The 22,276-nt window shown below is 43.2% G+C and overlaps 1 protein-coding gene across 1 annotated transcript in view; it reads left to right on the top strand.

Moving 5' to 3' along the window:
• The window catches only part of ST8SIA2 (ST8 alpha-N-acetyl-neuraminide alpha-2,8-sialyltransferase 2), a 486,181-nt gene that overhangs the window by 402,084 nt on the left and 61,821 nt on the right, over positions 1-22,276 (top strand). The window contains exon 5 of the mRNA XM_044283199.1: positions 14,016-14,309. Coding sequence (XP_044139134.1) covers positions 14,016-14,309 — 294 coding nt within the window. The remainder of the gene's footprint in view (positions 1-14,015; positions 14,310-22,276) is intronic.

The following is a 22,276-nucleotide window of genomic DNA, read 5'->3' as shown; positions in this document are numbered from 1 at the left end:
TATGACATGAAGACTGATTCTCTGCTGACATGAAGCCAGATTCTCTGTTACGGGACCTCTCTCCTCTGCCTGGGTGCCTGGGCCTAAATATCTGACAATGGACTGCTCCAGTGTTGGGTGACGTGAAGCATGATTCTCTGCTATGACATGCAGACTGATTCTCTGTTATGGGACCTCTCTCCTCTGCCTGGGTGCTGGGGCCTAAATATATGACAATGGATTGTTACAGTGGTGGGTGACGTGAAGCCAGATTCTCTGCTATGGGACCTCTCTCCAATTGATATTGGTTAATTTTATTTTATTTTTATTTTAATTCATTTCCCTATACACATTTGTTTGCAGGGAATTTACCTACATGTTGCTGCCTTTTGCAGCCCTCTAGCCCTTTCCTGGGCTGTTTTACAGCCTTTTTAGTGCGAAAAGTTTGGGTCCCCATTGAGTTCAATGGGGTTCGGGTTCGGGACAAAGTTCGGGTCGGGATCGGATCCCGAACCCGAACATTTCCGGGAAGTTCGGCCGAACTTCTCGAACCCGAACATCCAGGTTTTTGCTCAACTTTATCTGAAATGTCATACTTAGTACAATGTTGGCTAATATAACTGCATGAGGTTTATATGTATTTAGTCTAGTAAGGACAACAAATTAACGGAAAACACAAGTGATGAGCGAGCATGCTGTTTGCTATGCTCGGCAGATCCGAGTGCTCGGCCAAATAATTTGGGTGCTCGAATACAATTTAATACAATAGAAGTCAATGGGAGAACCCCAGGCACCCCCTGCTCAGAAGAAAAGAGGGTGTCTGGTTCATAAAAAAAGGTTAGAAATTGAGGGAAACCCCATTAAAATTGTTTGGCATGTGGTGGACCATGTGACGGACCATGTGATGAGTGCAGTGACGTCACCAAAGGTCCTTTTCCTCCCAGGTCATTAAAGAAGAAGAAAATAGAGAAGCAAGTGGGTGAGGTGAGTTAATTTTTTTTTAACCCCTCCATCCCTTTTTTACTAAGCATTCTGTATTAAGAATGCTATTATTTTCCCTTACAAACATGTTCCATCCACCCATGATGGGCTTTGCTACTTTGATTTCATTAACCTGAGCTTGCTGTCTCCACCCTTTGGGGAAGGTGACCCTATGGGCAAACATGCTATAAAGGTGTATTCAGACATGAGTATGTATGCCATGAGGAAGAATGTTTTGTTACATTCAAAGCTCATACCATTTTATGTCTTTTTTTGTATTATTTGATAGTTTTAAAGCGCTATAAATGATGACAAATGGGGTCATTTAACAAACCAGTATAATAATAGAACTGGCTTGGTTGCCCATAGCAACCAGATTCCAGCTTTCATTTTTTTATAGCTCCTTTGGAAAATGAAAGGTGGAATCTGACTGGTTGCTATGGGCAACTAAGCAAGTTCTACTTTAGTTTGATAAATGATCCCAAAGAAGTTCTACATGAGTGCCTAGGAATTATTCTGGGATTTAACCTTTTGCTGATGGAACTGAGCTGACACAAGAGTGTCCGGTTTCCTCCTGAGCACCATGTGAACTGGGGAGGTGCGGCAGGACCTGACGTGGGTGAGTACGGCAAGGGCTACACGGCGACCCTCATCGCGGCCAGGATCGCTGAGTAGCATTGATCCCATAGAAATGAATGGGAAAACTGCAGCATTCATTTCTATGGGATCACCGCTATTTAGCGATCCTGGCAGTGACAGGTGTCGCACAACTAGTGTTGCCATGTAGCCCTTGCCTAACACAACAATTTTATTTTTCTTTGACGTATTTTCATTCTACAGCACTGTTCCTACCATAAAAAAACATTAGGCCTCATGCACACGACAGTTCCGATTTTTGCGGTCCGCAAATTGCGGATCCGCAAAACACGGAAGCCACCCGTGTGCCTTCCGCAATGGAACAGGCAGCCCATTGTAGAAATCGTACATATTCAGTTACAATCATTAGATCCGATGACAATTAATGTGTTGACACATTCTACAGATATCGTTTTTTATGTAGATCAAAACTTGAGTAACAAATTCGGGAACACAAGGGTAAAGAGTGTAACATATTAAGCAAAATGTCTATATGTTTTCCATAAAGACCAGATATGAAGGAAAGTGTTTCTGGATTTTAGTTCCCAATGGGAGAGTTCCTGCAGGCAGTAAAATTGATCAACCTTACCAATCCATTGATCGATAGTAGGTAAAACTGGAGAGCGCCAGTAGGTAGGGATAAGAAGTTGGGCAGCTGAGGAGAAAGGTTTATTTTTTAGAGTATCTCTACCCCTTTGATAAGAAAGCAATTTTGGGAGAACAAGGAAAGTTGGCATTACATAAATTGTTGCTTAGGTTAAAAATTATTTTCCACCAGGAGAGTATCAATGGACACTCCCACCAAATATGGAAGTAAGAACCTCTGCTCTTTTCACATCTTCAACATATATACGAGACATTGGGATAATATAAGGAAATCTTGTCTGGAGTTCTGTACCATCTAGATAATACTTTATAACCATTTTCTTGCACTCGGACACAGCGTAAAAGTTTATGGGGGATGTTGTCTTCCCAGGTCTCTTTCCCATAAGCCTATTACAGCAGGTTTTACATCCAAAGCGGAAATGATGAGGTTTTTTTTTATACAAAGTCGATATCAATTTAGAGGGGTAGATAGCGGTAGTCAGCAGATTCTCAAACCACTCAGGAGATTTATGTGTATTCAGAGACTTTGCACTGAGGGCGATTTCTTTTTTAAGAAAAGTGAGAAATGGAGCATATGAGGTAGTAATATCAAGACTCTCTTTAAGAGAAGGTCCAGAGAGAACACAACCATCTTTGTCTAACAGATCTGTTATTAGCTTGGTAGATGATCTGATCTCAAGAGGGCAGGAATCCTTCAGTTCTCTTGGGGCTAGTGAAATTATATCACTGACCTGAAGGAGAGGCGAGGGTAGAGACAGGGCACGATGACTGGAGGAGAACCACTCCCACACCTTCATAGTGGTGCGAATTATGGGATTCGGGATAGAGGAGGTGGTAGGGAGTGGTCTAACAGGGCCCCTTTTACTGATATGGTAGTTGAGGGTACCCAGGTATAGAAATGCCAGATTGGTGTAGGGTGGCCTAAATGTCCCTTAATGGTGTTGCATGTGTCACGGTGCTCCTACCTGGATACGCTGGAACCCCAGGAGTTGGCTCCGATGCAGAAAAAGGGATAGTTGATGAAGGGGATGATTAAATAAATTGAGTCCAGACCTTGTGATGAAGTTGATAACAACTTTTCTTTTTAAAACACTTATCCAATCAATTTACAGGCTTTGTCTTGGTTACCAGCAGGCTTTGGCATGAACTGTGGCAGGCAAACTCCTCTCTAGTACGTCTGTTGCTCTCTGGGTCTGCTGTGCTGACAGGATTGCTGTAGAACTCAGCTTCTTATATAAGCTGCAACTTAACTTTGTATTCTGGTCTGTCTCTAACTTTATCCAGGGAAACTTTACTCCTGGTTTCAGAGGCTCTTTGCTTTGGCCTCCAGATCCAACTGAGCTGAAGGTGCTCAAGCTGGTCCAGACAGGGCTCGTCCAACGGGGACGGGCTCCTGCTTCCTTCCCCTAGCAGGGGTAATCTAGACTTTCCCCTAGCAGGGGGTAAACTCAACTAACTTTAACTAAAACTCCACCCTTCCTGCAGCAAGGGGAACAGTCCCACTACACTACAGAGTGGGGTGTTAGAATGGAATAGAAAGCTCTATTCTCTGTAAGATAGCCCTGCCATCTATGCTTCTACCTGCTGGTGAACCAGGCGCTTGACACTTGAACAGTTACATAACAAGATTATGAATATACATTTTGCAGGATCTGGAAATTAATACATTGTATGACATTAGGTTAACCATAGGAAACCGTAGCAAGGTGCAAAGGTGGTATACTGGTGGCTTACTCTGGGGCGTTACACCTGCAGTTACACCTGCTCAATGCTGCTCTGTCAATAACAAGCAGATAAACAAACAATGGAAGGCTGCGCTAGCACGGATATCTGCCGGCTCACCAGGGGTTAAATTTCAGAATAGTGCAGCACTATTCCTGCTAACTCTGACATGCTGGAAATTGAAGAATTGTAGAGGATACCCTCCTCAGAGCAGACAAGATACAGTATGTCTGCTTGTTGCTCCTACGGGAACCTCAACCACCAGCCATACACGGCTCCACAAAAGTCCAGCCTAGTAGAGTACACCCTACATTGAGCAAGGAAGGACACACATTTCTTTGCTTCCAGCAAAAAGGAGAGTATGGAGTGTGGAAGGACCCGTGTCTCTGAGCTCCTAACTCCAGGCGTGTACGGTGAGAAAAAGCTTCAACGTACAGAAGAAGTACCTCCGGCATGTCACTAGAAGTCTTCCACCTGACAGACCAAGAAGTGAAGTTGACAGAAAGGAAACTGCCACACTGTCAAAACATGATGGTGGGAAGGTGTCAGCCAGACTGGGCCAGCTTGATGTGGGACGATGAGCCAAAACTCCTGGCAGAACTAGAATATATCTGGATTGCATTACCTACAGACCTTCAGCCACACTGCCCAGGCTGGAAGAGGTCACAGAGCAGGGATCAGCAACCTTCCACACTCCAGCTGCTGTGAAACTACAACTCCCAGCATGCAAACATGCTCGGCTGTTCTCACAACTCCTATAGAAGTGAATGGAGCAGTCTGAGAGTTGTAGTTTCAGAACCTCTGCCAGAGGTTTCTGACCCCTGTCCCAGAGGCTGTTCTGCCTCTGGCAGATGAAGGCCGAACTACAAGAAGATCCAATGGGCGCTAGATATCATTAGGATCCTGGACAGTTCTTGCCCAAAAGATCCAATGCTATAACATCAGACAGGAACCCTCTGCTGGTTTTCCATGGCCCATGGGTACGGCTATTGCCTAGATGATGAGTCTGGGGAGGAGATTTTGGTAAGGCGGTGTTATGCGCTGTTATGCGGGCGTACCTTCCCCAACACATACATAGTTTATACCCGAGGGACCAGGTACAAACCGGATTCCAAAAAAGTTGGGACACTATACAAATCGTGAATAAAAACTGAATGCAATGAGGTGGAGGTGCCAACTTCTAATATTTTATTCAGAATAGAACATAAATCATGGAACAAAAGTTTAAACTGAGAAAATTTACCATTTTAAGGGAAAAATATGTTGAATCAGAATTTCATGGTGTCAACAAATCCCCAAAAAGTTGGGACAAGGCCATTTTCACCACTGTGTGGCATCTTCCCTTCTTCTTACAACACTCAACAGACGTCTGGGGACCGAGGAGATCAGTTTCTCAAGTTTAGAAATAGGAATGCTCTCCCATTCTTGTCTAATACAGGCCTCTAACTGTTCAATCGTCTTGGGCCTTCTTTGTTGCACCTTCCTCTTTATGATGCGCCAAATGTTTTCTATAGGTGAAAGATCTGGACTGCAGACTGGCCATTTCAGTAACCGGATCCTTCTCCTACGCAGCCATGATGTTGTGATTGATGCAGAATGTGGTCTGGCATTATCTTGTTGAAAAATGCAGGGTCTTCCCTGAAAGAGATGACGTCTGGATGGGAGTATATGTTGTTCTAGAACCTGAATATATTTTTCTGCATTGATGGTGCCTTTCCAGACATGCAAGCTGCCCATGCCACACACACTCATGCAACCCCATACCATCAGAGATGCAGGCTTCTGAACTGAGCGTTGATAACAACTTGGGTTGTCCTTGTCCTCTTTGGTCCGGATGACATGGTGTCCCAGATTTCCAAAAAGAACTTCGAATTGTGACTCGTCTGACCACAGAACAGTCTTCCATTTTGCCACACTCCATTTTAAATGATCCCTGGCCCAGTGAAAATGCCTGAGCTTGAGGATCTTGCTTAGAAATGGCTTCTTCTTTGCACTGTAGAGTTTCAGCTGGCAACGGCGGATGGCACGGTGGATTGTGTTCACTGACAATGGTTTCTGGAAGTATTCCTGAGCCCATTCTGTGATTTCCTTTACAGTAGCAGTCTTGTTTGTGGTGCAGTGTCGTTTAAGGGCCCAGAGATCACGGGCATCCAGTATGGTTTTACGGCCTTGACCCTTACGCACAGAGATTGTTCCAGATTCTCTGAATCTTCGGATGATGTTATGCACAGTTGATGATGATAGATGCAAAGTCTTTGCAATTTTTCGCTGGGTAACACCTTTCTGACATTGCTCCACCATCTTTCTGCGCAACATTGTGGGAATTGGTGATCCTCTACCCATCTTGGCTTCTGAGAGACACTGCCACTCTGAGAAGCTCTTTTTATACCAAATCATGTTGCCAATTGACCTAATTAGTGTTAATTGGTCTTCCAGCTCTTCGTTATGCTCAAATTTACTTTTTCCAGCCTCTTATTGCTACTTGTCCCAACTTTTTTGGGATTTGTTGACACTGTGAAAATTTGAATCAACGTATTTTTCCTTTAAAATGATACATTTACTCGGATTAAACATTTGATCTGTCATCTACGTTCTATTTCAAATAAAATATTGACATTTGCCATCTCCACATCATTGCATTCAGTTTTTATTCACAATTTGTTTAGTGTCCCAACTTTTTTGGAATTCAGTTTGTAGAATATAATTCAGTTGAAAGTCTGAGAGAATGTATGCAGAAGCACACCCATCTGCCTAAGCTGATGATGCCTATCAAGCCTGCAGAGGAGTGACCAGAAGACAAAATGGCACCATCAGAGGCAGGTGGTCTCCACCCGAACACAGAGGTCATTTTTTCTTTGGGAAACTCTCATGGCCCGAGCTTGAGGAGAACCCAGGGCAATTGATTCAAGGCTTGCCAGCACAGTCTGAAGCTGTTGTTGGCGCCAGTAACACAGTCTGAGTCCCATTATGACCATCACCACTGGGTCAAGCATGTCCTACATGATCTTGAGAAAGCTGCCCAATCTGCAGAGGAGCCAGGCCTAAAAGGTGGTGCTCCCACCACCTATCGAGCCTATCCGCTTCGCCTTTGTCCAGCCAGCAGCCATTCTTGATCCTGCTACAAGAGAGTGCCAGAGTTCAGTTCCTTCTCAACTGCTGGTGCTACAGCTTCTGTGGCCAGCAGCATGTCAAGGCCAACAGCTATCATCACTGATCCTGCATTGTAGAAAACTCCAGAGGATGCATCACAGGCCCTGGAGTCTGCCCACACCTAAACCTTAACCAGCTACAGAGACAATTTAGAGACACATGGATAAGGAGTACTACAACCCCCATCATTTCTGTCCATACATTGCTATTGGGGAAGAATTGCACTGTGATCTACTTGGAATTGTGCCTTGCTACTGTCAGAAATAGAGCAACACCTATTCTTCACTTTAGTAAAGAGAGACTTATTTATTGATATGAACTGGCCTGGTTACTGACTCCATCATCCGCTGGCCCCTGCTTCCACTCTCCTGCCTTGCAGTCACCATCAGGCAGGAGCCTCAAGACCAGAGTGTGCTCCAAGGGAAGAAAGTGTGAGCCCTCCATTCACTGTATGTCCCCAAAGAGAGCCAGAGCAGGGGAAATTGCCACTTTGAATACTATTGTCACTCTCAGGGCTGAATCTACCACTCCGATCCTTCACTCCCCTCTCAAAGACTGTCTGCAACAGTAGTGCTCATGCTAAGCTCTCTGACCACCTGGTAGATGACTGTCAGTGTCTTTGAGCTCAACAGGTGTGCAGAACAGAATAACAGATTATAAAGTTGATATACTTATGGCTTATGAAACCATTGAACCACTGCAGCACGGAGAGACTGTCTTCAAAGTCTAGAGGTATTAGCATTGTAATTTCAAATATCCCTATTAAAGGAAATCTGAATTCTAATAACACTCTATTTGCATTGATGTGAGGAGAGAACAGCTCATTTGATTAATAACAGAGTAGGCAAGCCAGGTTTGATCCTTGTGTCACCTCCTTGTGACTTTGGACAAGTCATTATGTCTGGGAGCTTTAGGCAATGAAAATTACATCATAAGATGCATGAAAGAGAAGTGCAGAGGACATGAAAAAATATTTACTTGGTGTCAAGAACAGTCTTTGAATTATTACAAAGATGATACGCTGGTAAATGGTGACTGTGGCCAAAAAGAACCTGATAAGACTTGTTTACAGACCTCTACATTAGAAATAACCAGGTTTTATGCATATTTCATGGTGGTTGTTCCAAGCATATACATAACTACACCAATCTGTAGCTAGAAAGACTGACATGACCCAAGTGGACGCCCATACTTTACATATATTGGCCAATTATTGTGTATCGGTATAAAGAAAATATGAGCAAATTTCCCATAATTTGTTTTGGATCCAATACAGTATAATCGGCTGTCAGATTTAATTCAGTCCAAATAAATGTGATCCAAATTAAAAGTGCTCAAATTGTACAAGTCATGTAAGACATTCTGAGGTGTCCCAGGGCTCTATTCATCCCCTTTCAAGCTCTTTAATGTCAAGACAGCTCTAGTAATGTCAAAGTGACAGTGACTCATACAGCTATGGGTAAATGGGGGTAACAAACAAAACATAAATATGAAAAAAAACTGTCCAAACATTATCCCTGTTTGGTGGCAGATGTCTTCATCTCTGTCCTGTGAACTGAAAAACAGGTGCAGCAATTTTGTGAAATTTTTGTGGAACAAATCCCCAAAAATTGGCATTTGTTGTAAATTAAGTTTTTGGGAAATTTGCAATGATTTTAATTAATTTAGAATCGATTTGCTCATCTGTAGTATAAAGTTACATTGCAGCGTGCAGGTTAAACAAATTCTCTGAGCAATATTGGACTGGGGGCCTACTCTCAATCTAAACATGCCCTAAACTATGTTTGTTTCATTCAGCACACTGCCCATATACTTGATAAATAGGTTATTTATGAATCAACCGATAGGAATTAAGGCCTCATGCACAATAGAGTTTTGCAATTCGTTTTGTAGTCCACAAATTGTGGATCCACAAAGTACTTATACCATCCTCTAATGCAGCAGTTCTCAACCTAGGGGTCGCGACCCCTTTGGGGGTCGATCGGCCCTTTCCGGGGGGGGGTCGCCTGAGGCTTCCTATTGTGGGTCACCAGCACAACGGCAGTGGCCCCTTATCCTCATGCACAGGAAGTGATGTCCTATCACTGCCTGTGCTTGAAGGAGCCTGACGTCTGGACGGGTAAGTCGGGCCGTCTGTCTGCTGAGGTCCGAGTTTTTTCGTTAATGACACCGCCGCTGAGCACCACTGCCACCAATGATTTAATTGAGCCTGACTGAGCCTGGCTAATTTTATTTTAATTATTTGGCTGAGCAAGGCTTAATTTATTTGGGGGGGGCATGAAGCACCGCTGATTTATTTATTTGGGGGACCCTGAGCACTTCTGATTTATTTATTTAAGCAGACCTGAAGCACCGCTGATTTATTTATTTGGGGGACCCTGAGCACCATTGATTTATTTATTTGGGGGAAACCTGATGCACCGCTGATTTATTTATTTGGGGGACCCTGAGCACTTCTGATTTATTTATTTGGGGGACCCTGAGCACTTCTGATTTATTTATTTGGGGGACCCTGAGCACCATTGATTTATTTATTTGGGGGAAACCTGATGCACCGCTGATTTATTTATTTGGGGGACCCTGAGCACTTCTGATTTATTTATTTGGGGGACCCTGAGCACTTCTGATTTATTTATTTGGGGGACCCTGAGCACTTCTGATTTATTTATTTGGGGGACCCTGAGCACCATTGATTTATTTATTTGGGGGAAACCTGATGCACCGCTGATTTATTTATTTGGGGGACCCTGAGCACTTCTGATTTATTTATTTGGGGGACCCTGAGCACTTCTGATTTATTTATTTGGGGGACCCTGAGCACCATTGATTTATTTATTTGGGGAAAACCTGATGCACCACTGATTTATTTATTTGGGGGTACCCTGAGCACCGCTGATTTATTTATTTGGGGGAGACCTGAAGCCCCGCTGATTTATTTATTTGGGGGACCCTGAGCACTTCTGATTTATTTATTTGGGGGGGACTTGAAGCACCACTGATTTATTTATTTGAGGGGTACTGTGCGCACCACTGATTTATTTTTTAGGGGGTATTTGTTGTTTATTATTTATTTTAAAGTTATTTATTTGGTTTATAAAAATACATCCTGCATATCAGAAATTTACATTACAATTCATAACAGTAGCAAAATTAGTTATGACGTAGCAAGGAAAAAATTTTTATGGTTGGGGGTCACCACAATATGAGGAACTGTATTAAGGGGTCACGGCTTTAGAAAGGTTGAGAACCACTGCTCTAATGGGTCAGTCTGAACCTCATTCAGAATGTGTGCATAATTAAAAAGTGTTAGTTGGGATTGGCATACCATCTAATGTGTATGGGAGAACCTCCTGACTCTCACGTGATTTCAGGATTAGGCATGTTGGATTTCAACATGCCCGACCCTTTTATCCTCTCCCCATTCAAACACATGAAATCCCATCTTGGACAGATGTGCATGTATATGAGGGGTTTGGAGGAGTAGCTGTCAATTATCATTTGGCCAACAGCTATCAGAAGGTTATGGCCAGCATTAAAGTACAGATTTAAGAATACTGTGTTATTAAAGCATGAAAACTATCTGTAGTTATGCAGCCTCTTCTATTATTTAATGGTTACACAACATACTTGTTTTTGGTGTTTTTTTTTAATGTTTTCTTAAATTATCAAATTATAATTCATGTTCTATCAGTGGTCGAGGATAGTTACATAAATGCATAGGTAATACGGTTGAAAAAAGACATAAGTCCATCAAGTTCAACCAAGGGATAGGTAGGGATGCAAATCCCAAAAGGAATTGAGATTTCTACACGTTTTCATAAGCATTATTGTTTACTTTTAAGAATTCATCTAAACCCTTTTTAAAACTGTCCACTGTTCCTGCTGTGACCACGTCCTGAGGAAGTCTATTCCACAGATTCACAGTTCTTACAGTAAGGCCCCTTTCTCATGAGCGTGTCAGGATAAGGCCTGGATACGTTACGGCAAACCCGCGCGAGTAGGTACCCAATTGCAGTCAGTTTTGACTGCGATTGCGTTCCGATGTTCAGTTTTTATCACGCGGGTGCAATGTGTTTTGCCCGCCCGTGATAAAAAACTGAATGTGGTACCCATCCCGAACGTCTTCACAGAAGTTCAGGTTTGGGTTCAAGATTGTGTAGATTGCATTATTTTCCCTTATAACATGGTTATAAGGGGAAAAATAAAAGCATTCTGAATACAGAATGCATAGTACTATAAGGCTGGAGGGGTTAATAAAAAATAATTTAACTCACCTTAAGCCACTTGTTCGCGCAGCAGGCATCCCTTCGGTCTTCTTCTTTGAGGAATAGGACCGCAGCCGGCATCCCTTCGGTCTTCTTCTTTGAGGAATAGGACCTTTGATGACGTCACTGCGCTCATCACATGGTCCATCACATGATATTTTACCATGGTGATGGATCATGTGACGGACCATGTGATGATCGCAGTGACGTAATCAAAGGTATTTTTCCTGTGCACAGCAAAGAAGACGACAGAAAAGAAGCCGGGCTGCGCGATCAAGTGGATTAAGGTGAGTTATATTATTTTTGTAATTTTTTTGTTAACCCCTCCAGCCCTATTGTACTATGCATTCTGTATTAAGAATGCTATTATTTTCCCTTATAACCATGTTATAAGGGGAAATAATAATGAGCGGGTCCCCATCCCGATCGTCTCCTAGCAACCGTGCGTGAAAATCGCAACGCATCTGCACTTGCTTGCGGATGCTTGCGATTTTCATGTAGCCCCATTCAATTCTATGGGGCCTGTGTTGCGTGAAAAACGCAGAAAAAAGAACATGCTGTGATTTTCACGCAACAGACAAGTGATGCATGAAAATCACCGCTCGTGTGCACAGTCCCATAGAAATGAATGGGTCTGGATTCAGTGCGGGTGCAATGCGTTCACCTCACGGAAAACTCGCTCGTGTGAAAGGGGCCTAAAGAAGCTTTGAGGCCTCCGGAGACTGAACTTTTTCCTCTCCAATCGGAGGCAGTGCTCCTTTGTCTTTTGAGCACATTTTACATGGGACAGTTTTTCACCGTATTTTTTGTATGGCTCATTTATATACTTGTACAGGTTATTCATGTTCCCCCTTAGACGTCTCTTTTCAAGACTAAATAAATTCAATTCTTTTCATCTTTCTTCATAACTAAGACCCTCCATGCCCCTTATCATTTTAGTCGCTGTCCTCTGTACTTTTTCCAGCTGTAGATTTTCGTATCCTATTTTGTTTTAGAAAGGATTTCAACAACTTTTTATTACAGTGAATATTTAGGAATAGAGTTGAGCAGACACCTGGGTGTTCGGGTTCGCAAAAAAGTTTGAGTTCGGGACCCGAACTTGACCCCGAACCCGAACATCATTGAAGTCAATGGGGACCTGAAGTTTTGGGCACTAAAATGGCTCTACAAATGTCCAGGAAAGGGCTAGAGGTCTGGAAAAGAAAGCAAAATGGGGGTAAGAGTAGAATAATGATATTGCACTAGGAGGAGGTGGTAATGGAGTAGGAGGTTGAGGAGGCGGTGACCGTGGCGGTGTAGGTGGAAGCAGCGGTGGAGGAGGAGGTTTGTTTGTGTTGTTTTTTTTTTTTTTTTTTGTTTTTTTTATTGGGGTAGCCCTACCAAAATATTGGGACATATAAAAAATAAACCAAAGAATAAGTGCACTTGAGTATAACAATGGCTGGATGAGGCCGGTATAAATGTCTATTCTGCACAAGGTACAGACAAGTCCTGTGGGATCCATGTCTGGTTCATTTTAATGAACGTGATCTTGTCCACGTTGGATAACGCCCCTTTACCAAACTAACAGATGGTTTATGTCAGGCGACAATGTAACCTCCAATAGTCAACAATTAAGTTAACTGACAGTAAGACAGTGCCGGTGTCATAAAGAGAAAAAATTTCTTAAGGTCACACAACAGCGTGACAGGCGAATTTAATACAGTAACTTCACTGTCACAAAAAATGTGAATTTGTCAACCAACAATATAACTGCAGTATTGACAGGTTTTATTGGACTGTCAGAAATGCAGTGCAGGATGCAAATGTATTATCTAGCACAAAAAGTTTGATTTTTTTTTCAACCAACAATGTAACAGCAGTATTTACTGGTTTTATTGGACTGCAAGAAATGCAGTGCAGGCTGCAAATGTACAATCTACTGAGCTACCAGAACAGGATTAAAGTAATGTCCCTGGCACACATGCAGTTGCACTGCACTTGCAAAAATCGTCACTGACGCCTTCCCTACAAACAGACTGATTAAAGCTTATTTCTCTGTGGCACTGGGCTCAGGGGTACATAAATGTAGCGTAGCACCCACAAACATAATCGCTGTAGTTTGCAGATTTAACACTAAAAACACCAGAATTGTTTCCTAATCTCTCCCTCACAGCTGCAGCATCCTCTCCTTACACTAGTAAGAGCTGATGTGACATGCGGCGCTAGGTGACTCCAGCTCATATAGAGGCTGGGTCACATGCTGCACTGGCCAATCACAGCCATGCCATTAGTAGGCATGGCTGTGATGGCTTCTAAGGGCACATGAGTTAAACGCTTGTTGATTGGCTGCCCTGCAGCTTTTCAACATGCGCTATTAAATCGCCGAACACCAAACTCAAACTTTTATTGAAATGTTCGGGTTCGGGGTAAAAAAAAAAATCGTGAAGTTCGGGTTCGCTCAACCCTATTAAGGAACAAGACATTAGTGTCATTAGAATTAAACGCTTGTCTTGCCTTGTGTTATATAAGGTTTTGCTTAGGACTGCAGGTAAAACTGCTACTATCACATTTGCTTAGCGAGTAATCTAGAGGCAAAACAAAACTGTGTTGAGTTAAAACATGTCAAATTCAGTTCTGCAATAGCTGAGAGTTGTACTATTTTGATGTATCTAAAACCCAATATTCCTTTTGTAGATGTAATTTGGCACCAGTTGAAGAATATGCAAGAGATGTTGGTATGAAGACACATTTGGTAACCATGAACCCTTCTGTGGTGCAACGTGCATTTGAGGACCTTGTAAACGACACATGGAAGGATAAATTTTTGCAGCGTCTGAAAAGCTTGAATGAAAGCATCCTGTGGATTCCAGCATTCATGGCAAAAGGAGGAGAGGAGCGAGTGGAATGGGTTAATGACCTTATTATAAAACACCACATCAACGTACACACTGCATACCCATCTCTACGACTACTCCATGCTGTTAGAGGGTAAGGTTTCTCCAAATTAGGGCTACAGTGAACAATTATTTCAGTAATCGAGTATTCTATTGATTAATTTTTTACAATTAATCGAGCAATCTAATAACTCATCAGACCCCCTGCCATCAGTCCCCAACACCCTGTGTTCCCCCCTGTGCAATCAGCCCAAGTGCATCAGTTCCCCCAGTGCCATCAACTCCAATATCCCCCAGTGCCATCAGCTCCCCCCCAGTGCCATCAGTTCCACTCCCCTAGGCCCTCCATTGCAATTCCCCCCAGTGCCATCAGATCAGCAACTCCATGTCCCCATGTCCCCCAGTGCTATCAGATCAGCCCCTCCATGTCCCCCACTCCCATCAGATCAGCCCCTCCATGTCCCCTACTCCCCTAGTGCCATAATATCAGCGCCTCCATGTCCCCCAGTGCCATCAGATCAGCCCCTCCATGTTCCCACTCCCTCAGTTCCATCAGATCAGCCCCTCCCTGTCCCCTACTCCCCCAGTGCCATCAGATCTGCCCCTCCATGCTCCCCAGTGCCATCAGATCTGCCCCTTCATGCTCCCCAGTGCTATCAGATCAGCCCCTCCATGTCCCCCACTCCCATCAGATCAGCCCCTCCATGTCCCCCACTCCCCTAGTGCCATAATATCAGCGCCTCCATGTCCCCCAGTGCCATCAGATCAGCCCCTCCATGTCCCCTACTCCCCCAGTGCCATCAGATCAGCCCCTCCAAGCTCCCCAGTGCCATCAGATCAGCCCCTCCATGCTCCCCAGTGTCATCAGAACAGCCCCTCCATTTCCCCTAGTGCCATCAGATCACCCCTTCCATTTCCCTCAGTGCCATCAGATCAGCCCCTCCATGTCCCCTAAGCCCCCAGTGCCATCAAATCAGCACCTCCATGTCCCCCAGTGCCATCAGATCAGCCCCTCCATGTCCCCCAGTGCCATCAAATCTGCCCCTCCATGTCCCCCAGTGCCATCAAATCAGCCCATCCATGTCCCCCAGTGCCATCAGTTCAGCCGCTACATATTCCCACTCCCCCAGTGCCATCAGATCAGACCCTCCATGCCATCCATTGCCGGCTGTCCCCCTTCAGGGTCATGTCCCCAGAGCCAGTGAAATAAAATACTTACCTTTCCTGTGGGGGCACAGCTCCACAGCTCCTTCCTCTTCTCTGCGCGCTGCACTGGATCCTGATGTCACACAGCGTCGGGTCATAGTGTGCACTATGACCTGACGATGTGTCAGGATCCAGTGCAGCAAAATACGGGCCAGGCGAGTGACCACAGAGCGGTAAGTAATAGCAAGCGCTTCACTCCCGCTGCATGGTCACATGACACAAACAAATCCTTGATGCAAAAAAATTGCATCGATTATTATTATTTTTGTCTAATTGCTCAATTCAATCGAGTATTCGTTTCAGCCCTACACCAAATGTTCAAATCTTATGAAGCCGAGTAATGATTTCTCTCCTAGTTTATCAGTTGTAATATACATAGTATAGACCAGGAGTCTGACCTGTTATGGCCCATGAGCCACTTTCAAACATGATAGGTGGTGTTAAACCACATTGAGTTTTAAAAGGGATATTTAAGGGATTATCCCACCCATGTCTGACTACTCCATGCTGTTAGGCCTCATGCACACAAACGTATTTTCATTCCGTGTCTGTTCCTTTTTTTTGCGGACCTTATACGGAACCAGTCATTTCAATGGGTCAGTAAAAAAAGGGAAGGTAGTCTGTGTGCATTCCATTTCCGTATGCCCGTATTGCAAAAAAAATAAAACATGTCCTATTATTGTCCGCATTACGGACAAGGATAGGACTGTTCTATTAGGGGCATCTGTTTCGTTCCGCAAGATACGGAATGCACATGGATGTCATCTGTATTTTTTGCGGATCCATTTTGCAAACCGCAAAATACATACGGTCGTGTATATGCATGAGGCCTTAGAGTGTAGGATTTTTCCAAATGTTCAAATCTCATGAAGGTAAATAATGATTTCTCTCCCAGTTTATAGTAATTATGTAATATACATGGTATAGACCAGGGGTCTGACCTGTGAGCCACTTTCAAATATGATAGATGGCGTTAAACCACATTGTATATTAAAATGGATATTTAAAGGGTTATCCCACCAATAGTTTTTTTTAACCATCCACAGGATCACTGGGACTCCCAAGAACAGAGGGTCCCAATTTCCCCTCTCTGAGTGGAGTGGTAACATAGTAACATAGTACATAAGGCCGAAAAAAGACATTTGTCCATCCAGTTCGGCCTGTCATCCTGCAAGTTGATCCAGAGGAAGGCAAAAAAAACCCTGTGAGGTAGAAGCCAATTTTCCTCACTTTAGGGGAATAAAAATTCCTTCCCGACTCCAATCAGGCAATCAGAATAACTCCCTGGATCAACGATCTCTCTCTAGTAGCTATAGCCTGTAATATTATTACGCTCCAGAAATACATCCAGGCCCCTCTTGAATTCCTTTATTTTACTCACCATCACCACCTCCTCAGGCAGAGAGTTCCATAGTCTCACTGCTCTAACCGTAAAGAATCCTCTTCTTTGTTTGTGTACAAACCTTCTTTCCTCCAGACGCAGAGAATTTCCCCTCGTCACAGTCACCGTCCTGGGAATGAATAGATGATGGGATAGATCTCTGTACTGACCCCTGATATATTTATACATATTAATTAGATCTCCTCTCAGTCGTATTTTTTCTAAAGTGAATAACCCTAATTTTGATAATCTTTCAGGGTACTGTAGTTGCCCCATTCCAGTTATTACTTTAGTTGCCCTCCCCTGGACCCTCTCCAGCTCTGCTATGTCTGCTTTGTTCACTGGAGCCCAGAACTGTACACAGTACTCCATGTGTGGTCTGACTAATGATTTGTAAAGTGGTAGGACTATGTTCTCATCACGGGCATCTATGCCCCTTTTGAGTCAACCCATTATCTTATTGGCCTTGGCAGCAGCTGCCTGACACTAGTTTTTGCAGCTTAGTTTGCTGTTTACTAAAATTCCTAGATCTTTTTCCATGTCAGTGTTACCGAGTGTTTTACCATTTAATAAGTACGGGTGACTTGCATTATTCCTTCCCATGTGCATAACTTTACATTTGTCAGTGTTAAACCTCATCTGCCACTTATCTGCCCAAGCCTGCAATCTATCCAGATCGCTCTGTAGTAGTATACTGTCCTCTTCAGTGTTAATTACTTTACACAGTTTAGTGTCATCTGCGAAAATTGATATTTTACTATGCAAGCCTTCTACAAGATCATTGATAAATATATTGAAGAGAATAGGGCCCAATACTGACCCCTGAGGTACCCCACTAGTGACAGTGACCCAACCTGAGTGTGTACCGTTAATAACCACCCTCTGTTTTCTATCACTGAGCCAGTTACTTACCCACTTACAGACGTTTTCTCCCAGTCCGAGCATTCTCATTTTATATACTAACCTTTTATGTGGTACAGTGTCAAATGCTTTGGAGAAGCCAGATACACGACATCCATTGATTCGCCGCTGTCAAGTCTAGAACTTACCTCCTCATAGAAACTGATTAAATTTGTTTGACATGATCGATCCCTTACAAAGCCATGCTGATATGGCGTTATTTGCTTATTTCCGTTAAGATGCTCTAACATAGCATCTCTCAGAAAACCTTCAAACAGTTTACCCACAACAGATGTTAAACTTACCGGCCTATAGTTTCCAGGCTCTGTTTTTTGACCCTTTTTGAATATTGGCACCACATTTGCCATGCGCCAATCCTGTGGGACATTCCCTGTCAATATAGAATCTGCAAATATCAGAAATAAGGGTCTGGCTATGACATTACTTAATTCCCTTAGGATACGGGGGTATATGCCATCCGGTCCTGGCGATTTGTCTATTTTAATCTTTTTAAGTCACTGTTGCACTTCTTCCTGGGTCAGACAGGACACTTTTAATGGGGAATTTATTTCAACATTCGGCATGTCATCTGACAGTTTATTTTCCTCAGTGAATACATTGGAGAAAAAAATATTTAACAGCTTTGCTTTTTCCTCGTCGCTCTCTGCGACTCCCCCCTCATTACTCTTTAATGGGCCGACACCTTCAGATTTATACTTTTTAACATTTATATAATTGAAGAACATTTTAGGGTTAGTTTTACTCTCTTTGGCAATTAATCTCTCGGTCTCTAGTTTGGCCGCTTTTATTTGTTTTTTACATGTTCTATTTTTTTCCTTATAGTTTTTCAGTGCTTCCGTGCTACCCTCCTGTTTTAGTGTTTTATATGCTTTCTTTTTGTCATTTATTGCTTTCTTTACAGTTCTGTTTATCCACATTGGTTTCTTTTTGTTCCTTAACCTTTTATTCCCATACGGTATGTACCTCTCACAATGATATTTTAGGATGCTTTTAAAGATATCCCATTTTGTGGCTGTATTTTTATTTGTGAGGACTTTATCCCATTTAGTTAGGCCTATGGCCTCTCTTAGTTGGCTAAATTTAGCTTTTTTGAAGTTTGGTATTTTTGTTCCTCCCTGAAGAAACACTCTTTTGAATGATAATTGGAAGGTTATTACTTTGTGGTCACTATTTCCCAGGTGTCCCCCAACCTGCACGTCTGTTGTTCTGTCAGGTCTATTGGTTAATACTAAGTCCAGTATGGCCGTCCCTCTAGTCGGGTCCTGAACCAGTTGGGAGAGGTAATTGTCTTTGGTTATTGCCAAGAACCTGTTTCCTTTATGAGATATACAAGTTTCAGTTTCCCAGTCTATATCTGGGTAGTTGAAGTCCCCCATAATAACCACCTCATTATGATTTGCCGCCTCGTCTATCTCGTTTGGTAGTACGCATGCTGGTCAGCTTTCTTTTTTTTTTTTCTAAGAGCGGTGTATGTCAGCCACATAGAAGTGAAATATCAGTAGACTGACATGTGCAACACAATTCCATTCAGGAAATTCAAGACCCTTTGTTCTTGGGATAGCTGTAAGCTGTGTACCTGGGTGGGCTCCCCAGGATACCCCGAAGATACGAATGAAGAAAGCAACTCAGACACCAGCTCTTGCAAAACAAACTTTACTGAATAGTGACATCAAACATAACCCCACATGCAAAGAGCAGAAAGTAAATTTACATACACTCAGCCAGGGCCGAGACCCTTGTGCTGCACAGCACGGCGCCCCCTGATGTTTTCTGGGGAACACAATTGCTATAATTTTGCCTATGGCAGGCACAAATACTGTTGTCTCGCCGTACCTGTTATTACCCTAAAGGAAGGAACAATTGTGTGGGATGCGAGGTACAGGTTAACCCGTGGTAAAGCACAAAAGCTTACAATCCTACTGAACTATATATCAATTCCTTAACCCTTCCATACAACTGGTTCTGTGGCACATGCCGGTATTACTCCCGATCAACACTGAACCGGATGAAATTTACAGTGAAGTTGGCTTGTGATCTCCGGTGAGGACAATGACTTATAATTAGTAAATCCTTATTGCGAATAGTCCACAATCATGGTGGCCAGCCTTACACAGTAACCGCAACTAACTAACATCTCAAGCACAGTCTTTAATCTTCCAGGAGCCAATATTAGAACAATAGAGAGATGGGGGGCACTCTTCTATCGGGTGCTATATGGACACACATACTAAAATTGTTTAAAAATGTATTGAGCAATTCTATATACAATAGAAGCATACCAACGTGGTCATCCGGACCCCACGAAGGTCTGCTCCACAAGAAACATAATAATTTGACACATTAAAAGTATATGCTAATAAACACTAAAATAGAAAATAAGATGTCGAAAAATAAAACAGTATTGTAATGCTGCAGAACCCCAAGCAACCAGACAAAGATTTATACAAACGTAGATTTATTGAAAACACAGCAGTAGAGTCCAAGCCAGAAATCAATAACGTAGTCCAAATAACCAATGTGGGAAAACGTGAGAGAAAAGCCAGACCAGGCTAAAGTTCATACAGAAGAGTCCGTGAAACCAGGTACCTAAGGATGAGACAGTGAAGTATCCAAGGTCCGATCCGAGACTACACACGGTGCAACTGTAGAGCAGAGACTAGGTTTCCAGAGGCATTCACTAGATGGAGACACACAGAGTTCATGCATGGAACAAACTTAGTGAATCTGAACCAGCATACTCCCAGGACAACAGTGAGCACTGATCAGCCAGAGAGATCACCTTTTAAACACCTGCTGGCCAATCACAGAGTGCTGCTTGTCAGAACCTCATAGGTCATGCGATGATCCTACTCATTAGCACCTGTGCAGCAAATCCCTAATCAACTTTGAATTTGTGCACAGATGCTTTACCTGCCAGTGGCCGACATAGTGCATAAGATGCACGCACACTCAGCTAGGGCACGTGATCGCACCAGCATGGACACCGGAACAGAACCCGCAGGAGACTCCGGAGGCAGGACCGGCCGCGACGTATTGCCATCAGCCCGGCAAGTCTGCCTCCGAGATCCCCGCGGCCCTCCCCTCTGGTGCCCATGCGGACGCCCCACCGTATATCTGCCCGCAAGGGAACCGGAACCGCAGACTCCATTACAAGTATGATATGTATATAAAATTATTGAGGTTCAGCTAGCAGAACTATAGGATGTTGTTGCAACTTAACACGTGTTTTTTATATATAGCAATTCCTCAGCAATGTTTTCTTCTGAGATGGTTATACAAGAAAACAGCGCTGACTCTGTAAAATAGCTACTCAACACCCGGCATTGTCTCCATATTCCTATGACGCTGTCGCTGAGAATGTCTCTGTTTGGAATAGGCAAACCAGCAGTTCTCAAGTATGCATATCCATGCGGTAACACTCAAGTTAGAATATTCGGATACAGTGTTAGTATATTTCCATGATTATGCAGAGTCGTTAGTAATGTTAGACTGTAAATAGTTTTTTTTAATGTACTTTACCGATCCAGTGATTACCGTCTGTAAAGCACTCTGCGACCATGAGGTTCTCCAGCTTCTCAACCCCACCTCTCATGAATATTGAAATCCAGCAGTATATTAGCTGTGTGGGGAAACAGCAGCCTCTTGTGGCCAGAAAGCAAAATAACAGTCTTGTTAACTTAGTCCATACAAACAGTATTCAAACGTTAAGAACGGTTTCTCAATCTCACATAGCTGGGGGGCACAGCGATCCAACATGTATCACCTATGCTGCGGATAGGTGAAAAGCACCTTTTGTGGATAACCCAGTTAGTCTATTAAATATATGACAGGGTTCTTACCATAGTATTAAATGCCAATGGTATGGTTTTGTTCCCTTTGCCACGCTTCAGTAATGCTATAGCATCCATAGTAGACTAGGGCACCACAGCATCCAGAGATGCCCCCCGCTGAGAGCGGGGGCCTTTGAAAGTTTAATTTTTGTTTACAGTAGTTGTCTTATTCATCAACAATAATAGAGGTTTGCAAATACTTGTATATTTCCTCCATTGATCACTACAACGTCCCCTGACCTGAGTGCTATTGTACACATTGCAGCCATGCTCGGTTCCAGGTATGTCTCTCCACTAGCGTGTGCAAAGTATAGGGCTAAATAAAAAAGACATGCAATCTGAAGAAACCCTTTAAATAGTAACATTAAAAAGTAGATCATGTATACTCCTCCTCCTCTAAATGCTGACCTGCTGGAAAGATGGCATCTTTAATTGTAAAGGGGGCATTGGGTGGTCACATATTTCTCCCCCAGAAGGATTAATGTGTTGTTACATTGCACCCTTAAAAGAATAGTGACTAGTGATGGACGAACATCTGCCGGGTCGGTTCACAATTAAACGTTTGCGAACCGCAAGTTTGCGGCAGGTCCCATTTATTTTAATGGCAGGCTAACCTGAAAAACCTTCACCTCATATTTGCAGGCAAAAAATAATTACTAGAAGTGCACAAATAGTCCCACAACATTGACAGTGACATACCTGATGTATTATTCTAATTTGTGA

This window comes from Bufo gargarizans, chromosome 2 (genome assembly GCF_014858855.1).
Source record: "Bufo gargarizans isolate SCDJY-AF-19 chromosome 2, ASM1485885v1, whole genome shotgun sequence".
In the NCBI taxonomy this organism is placed as follows: domain Eukaryota; kingdom Metazoa; phylum Chordata; class Amphibia; order Anura; family Bufonidae; genus Bufo; species Bufo gargarizans.
Note: the sequence above shows the minus strand (reverse complement) of the source record. Positions and strands in the feature narration are given on the sequence as shown.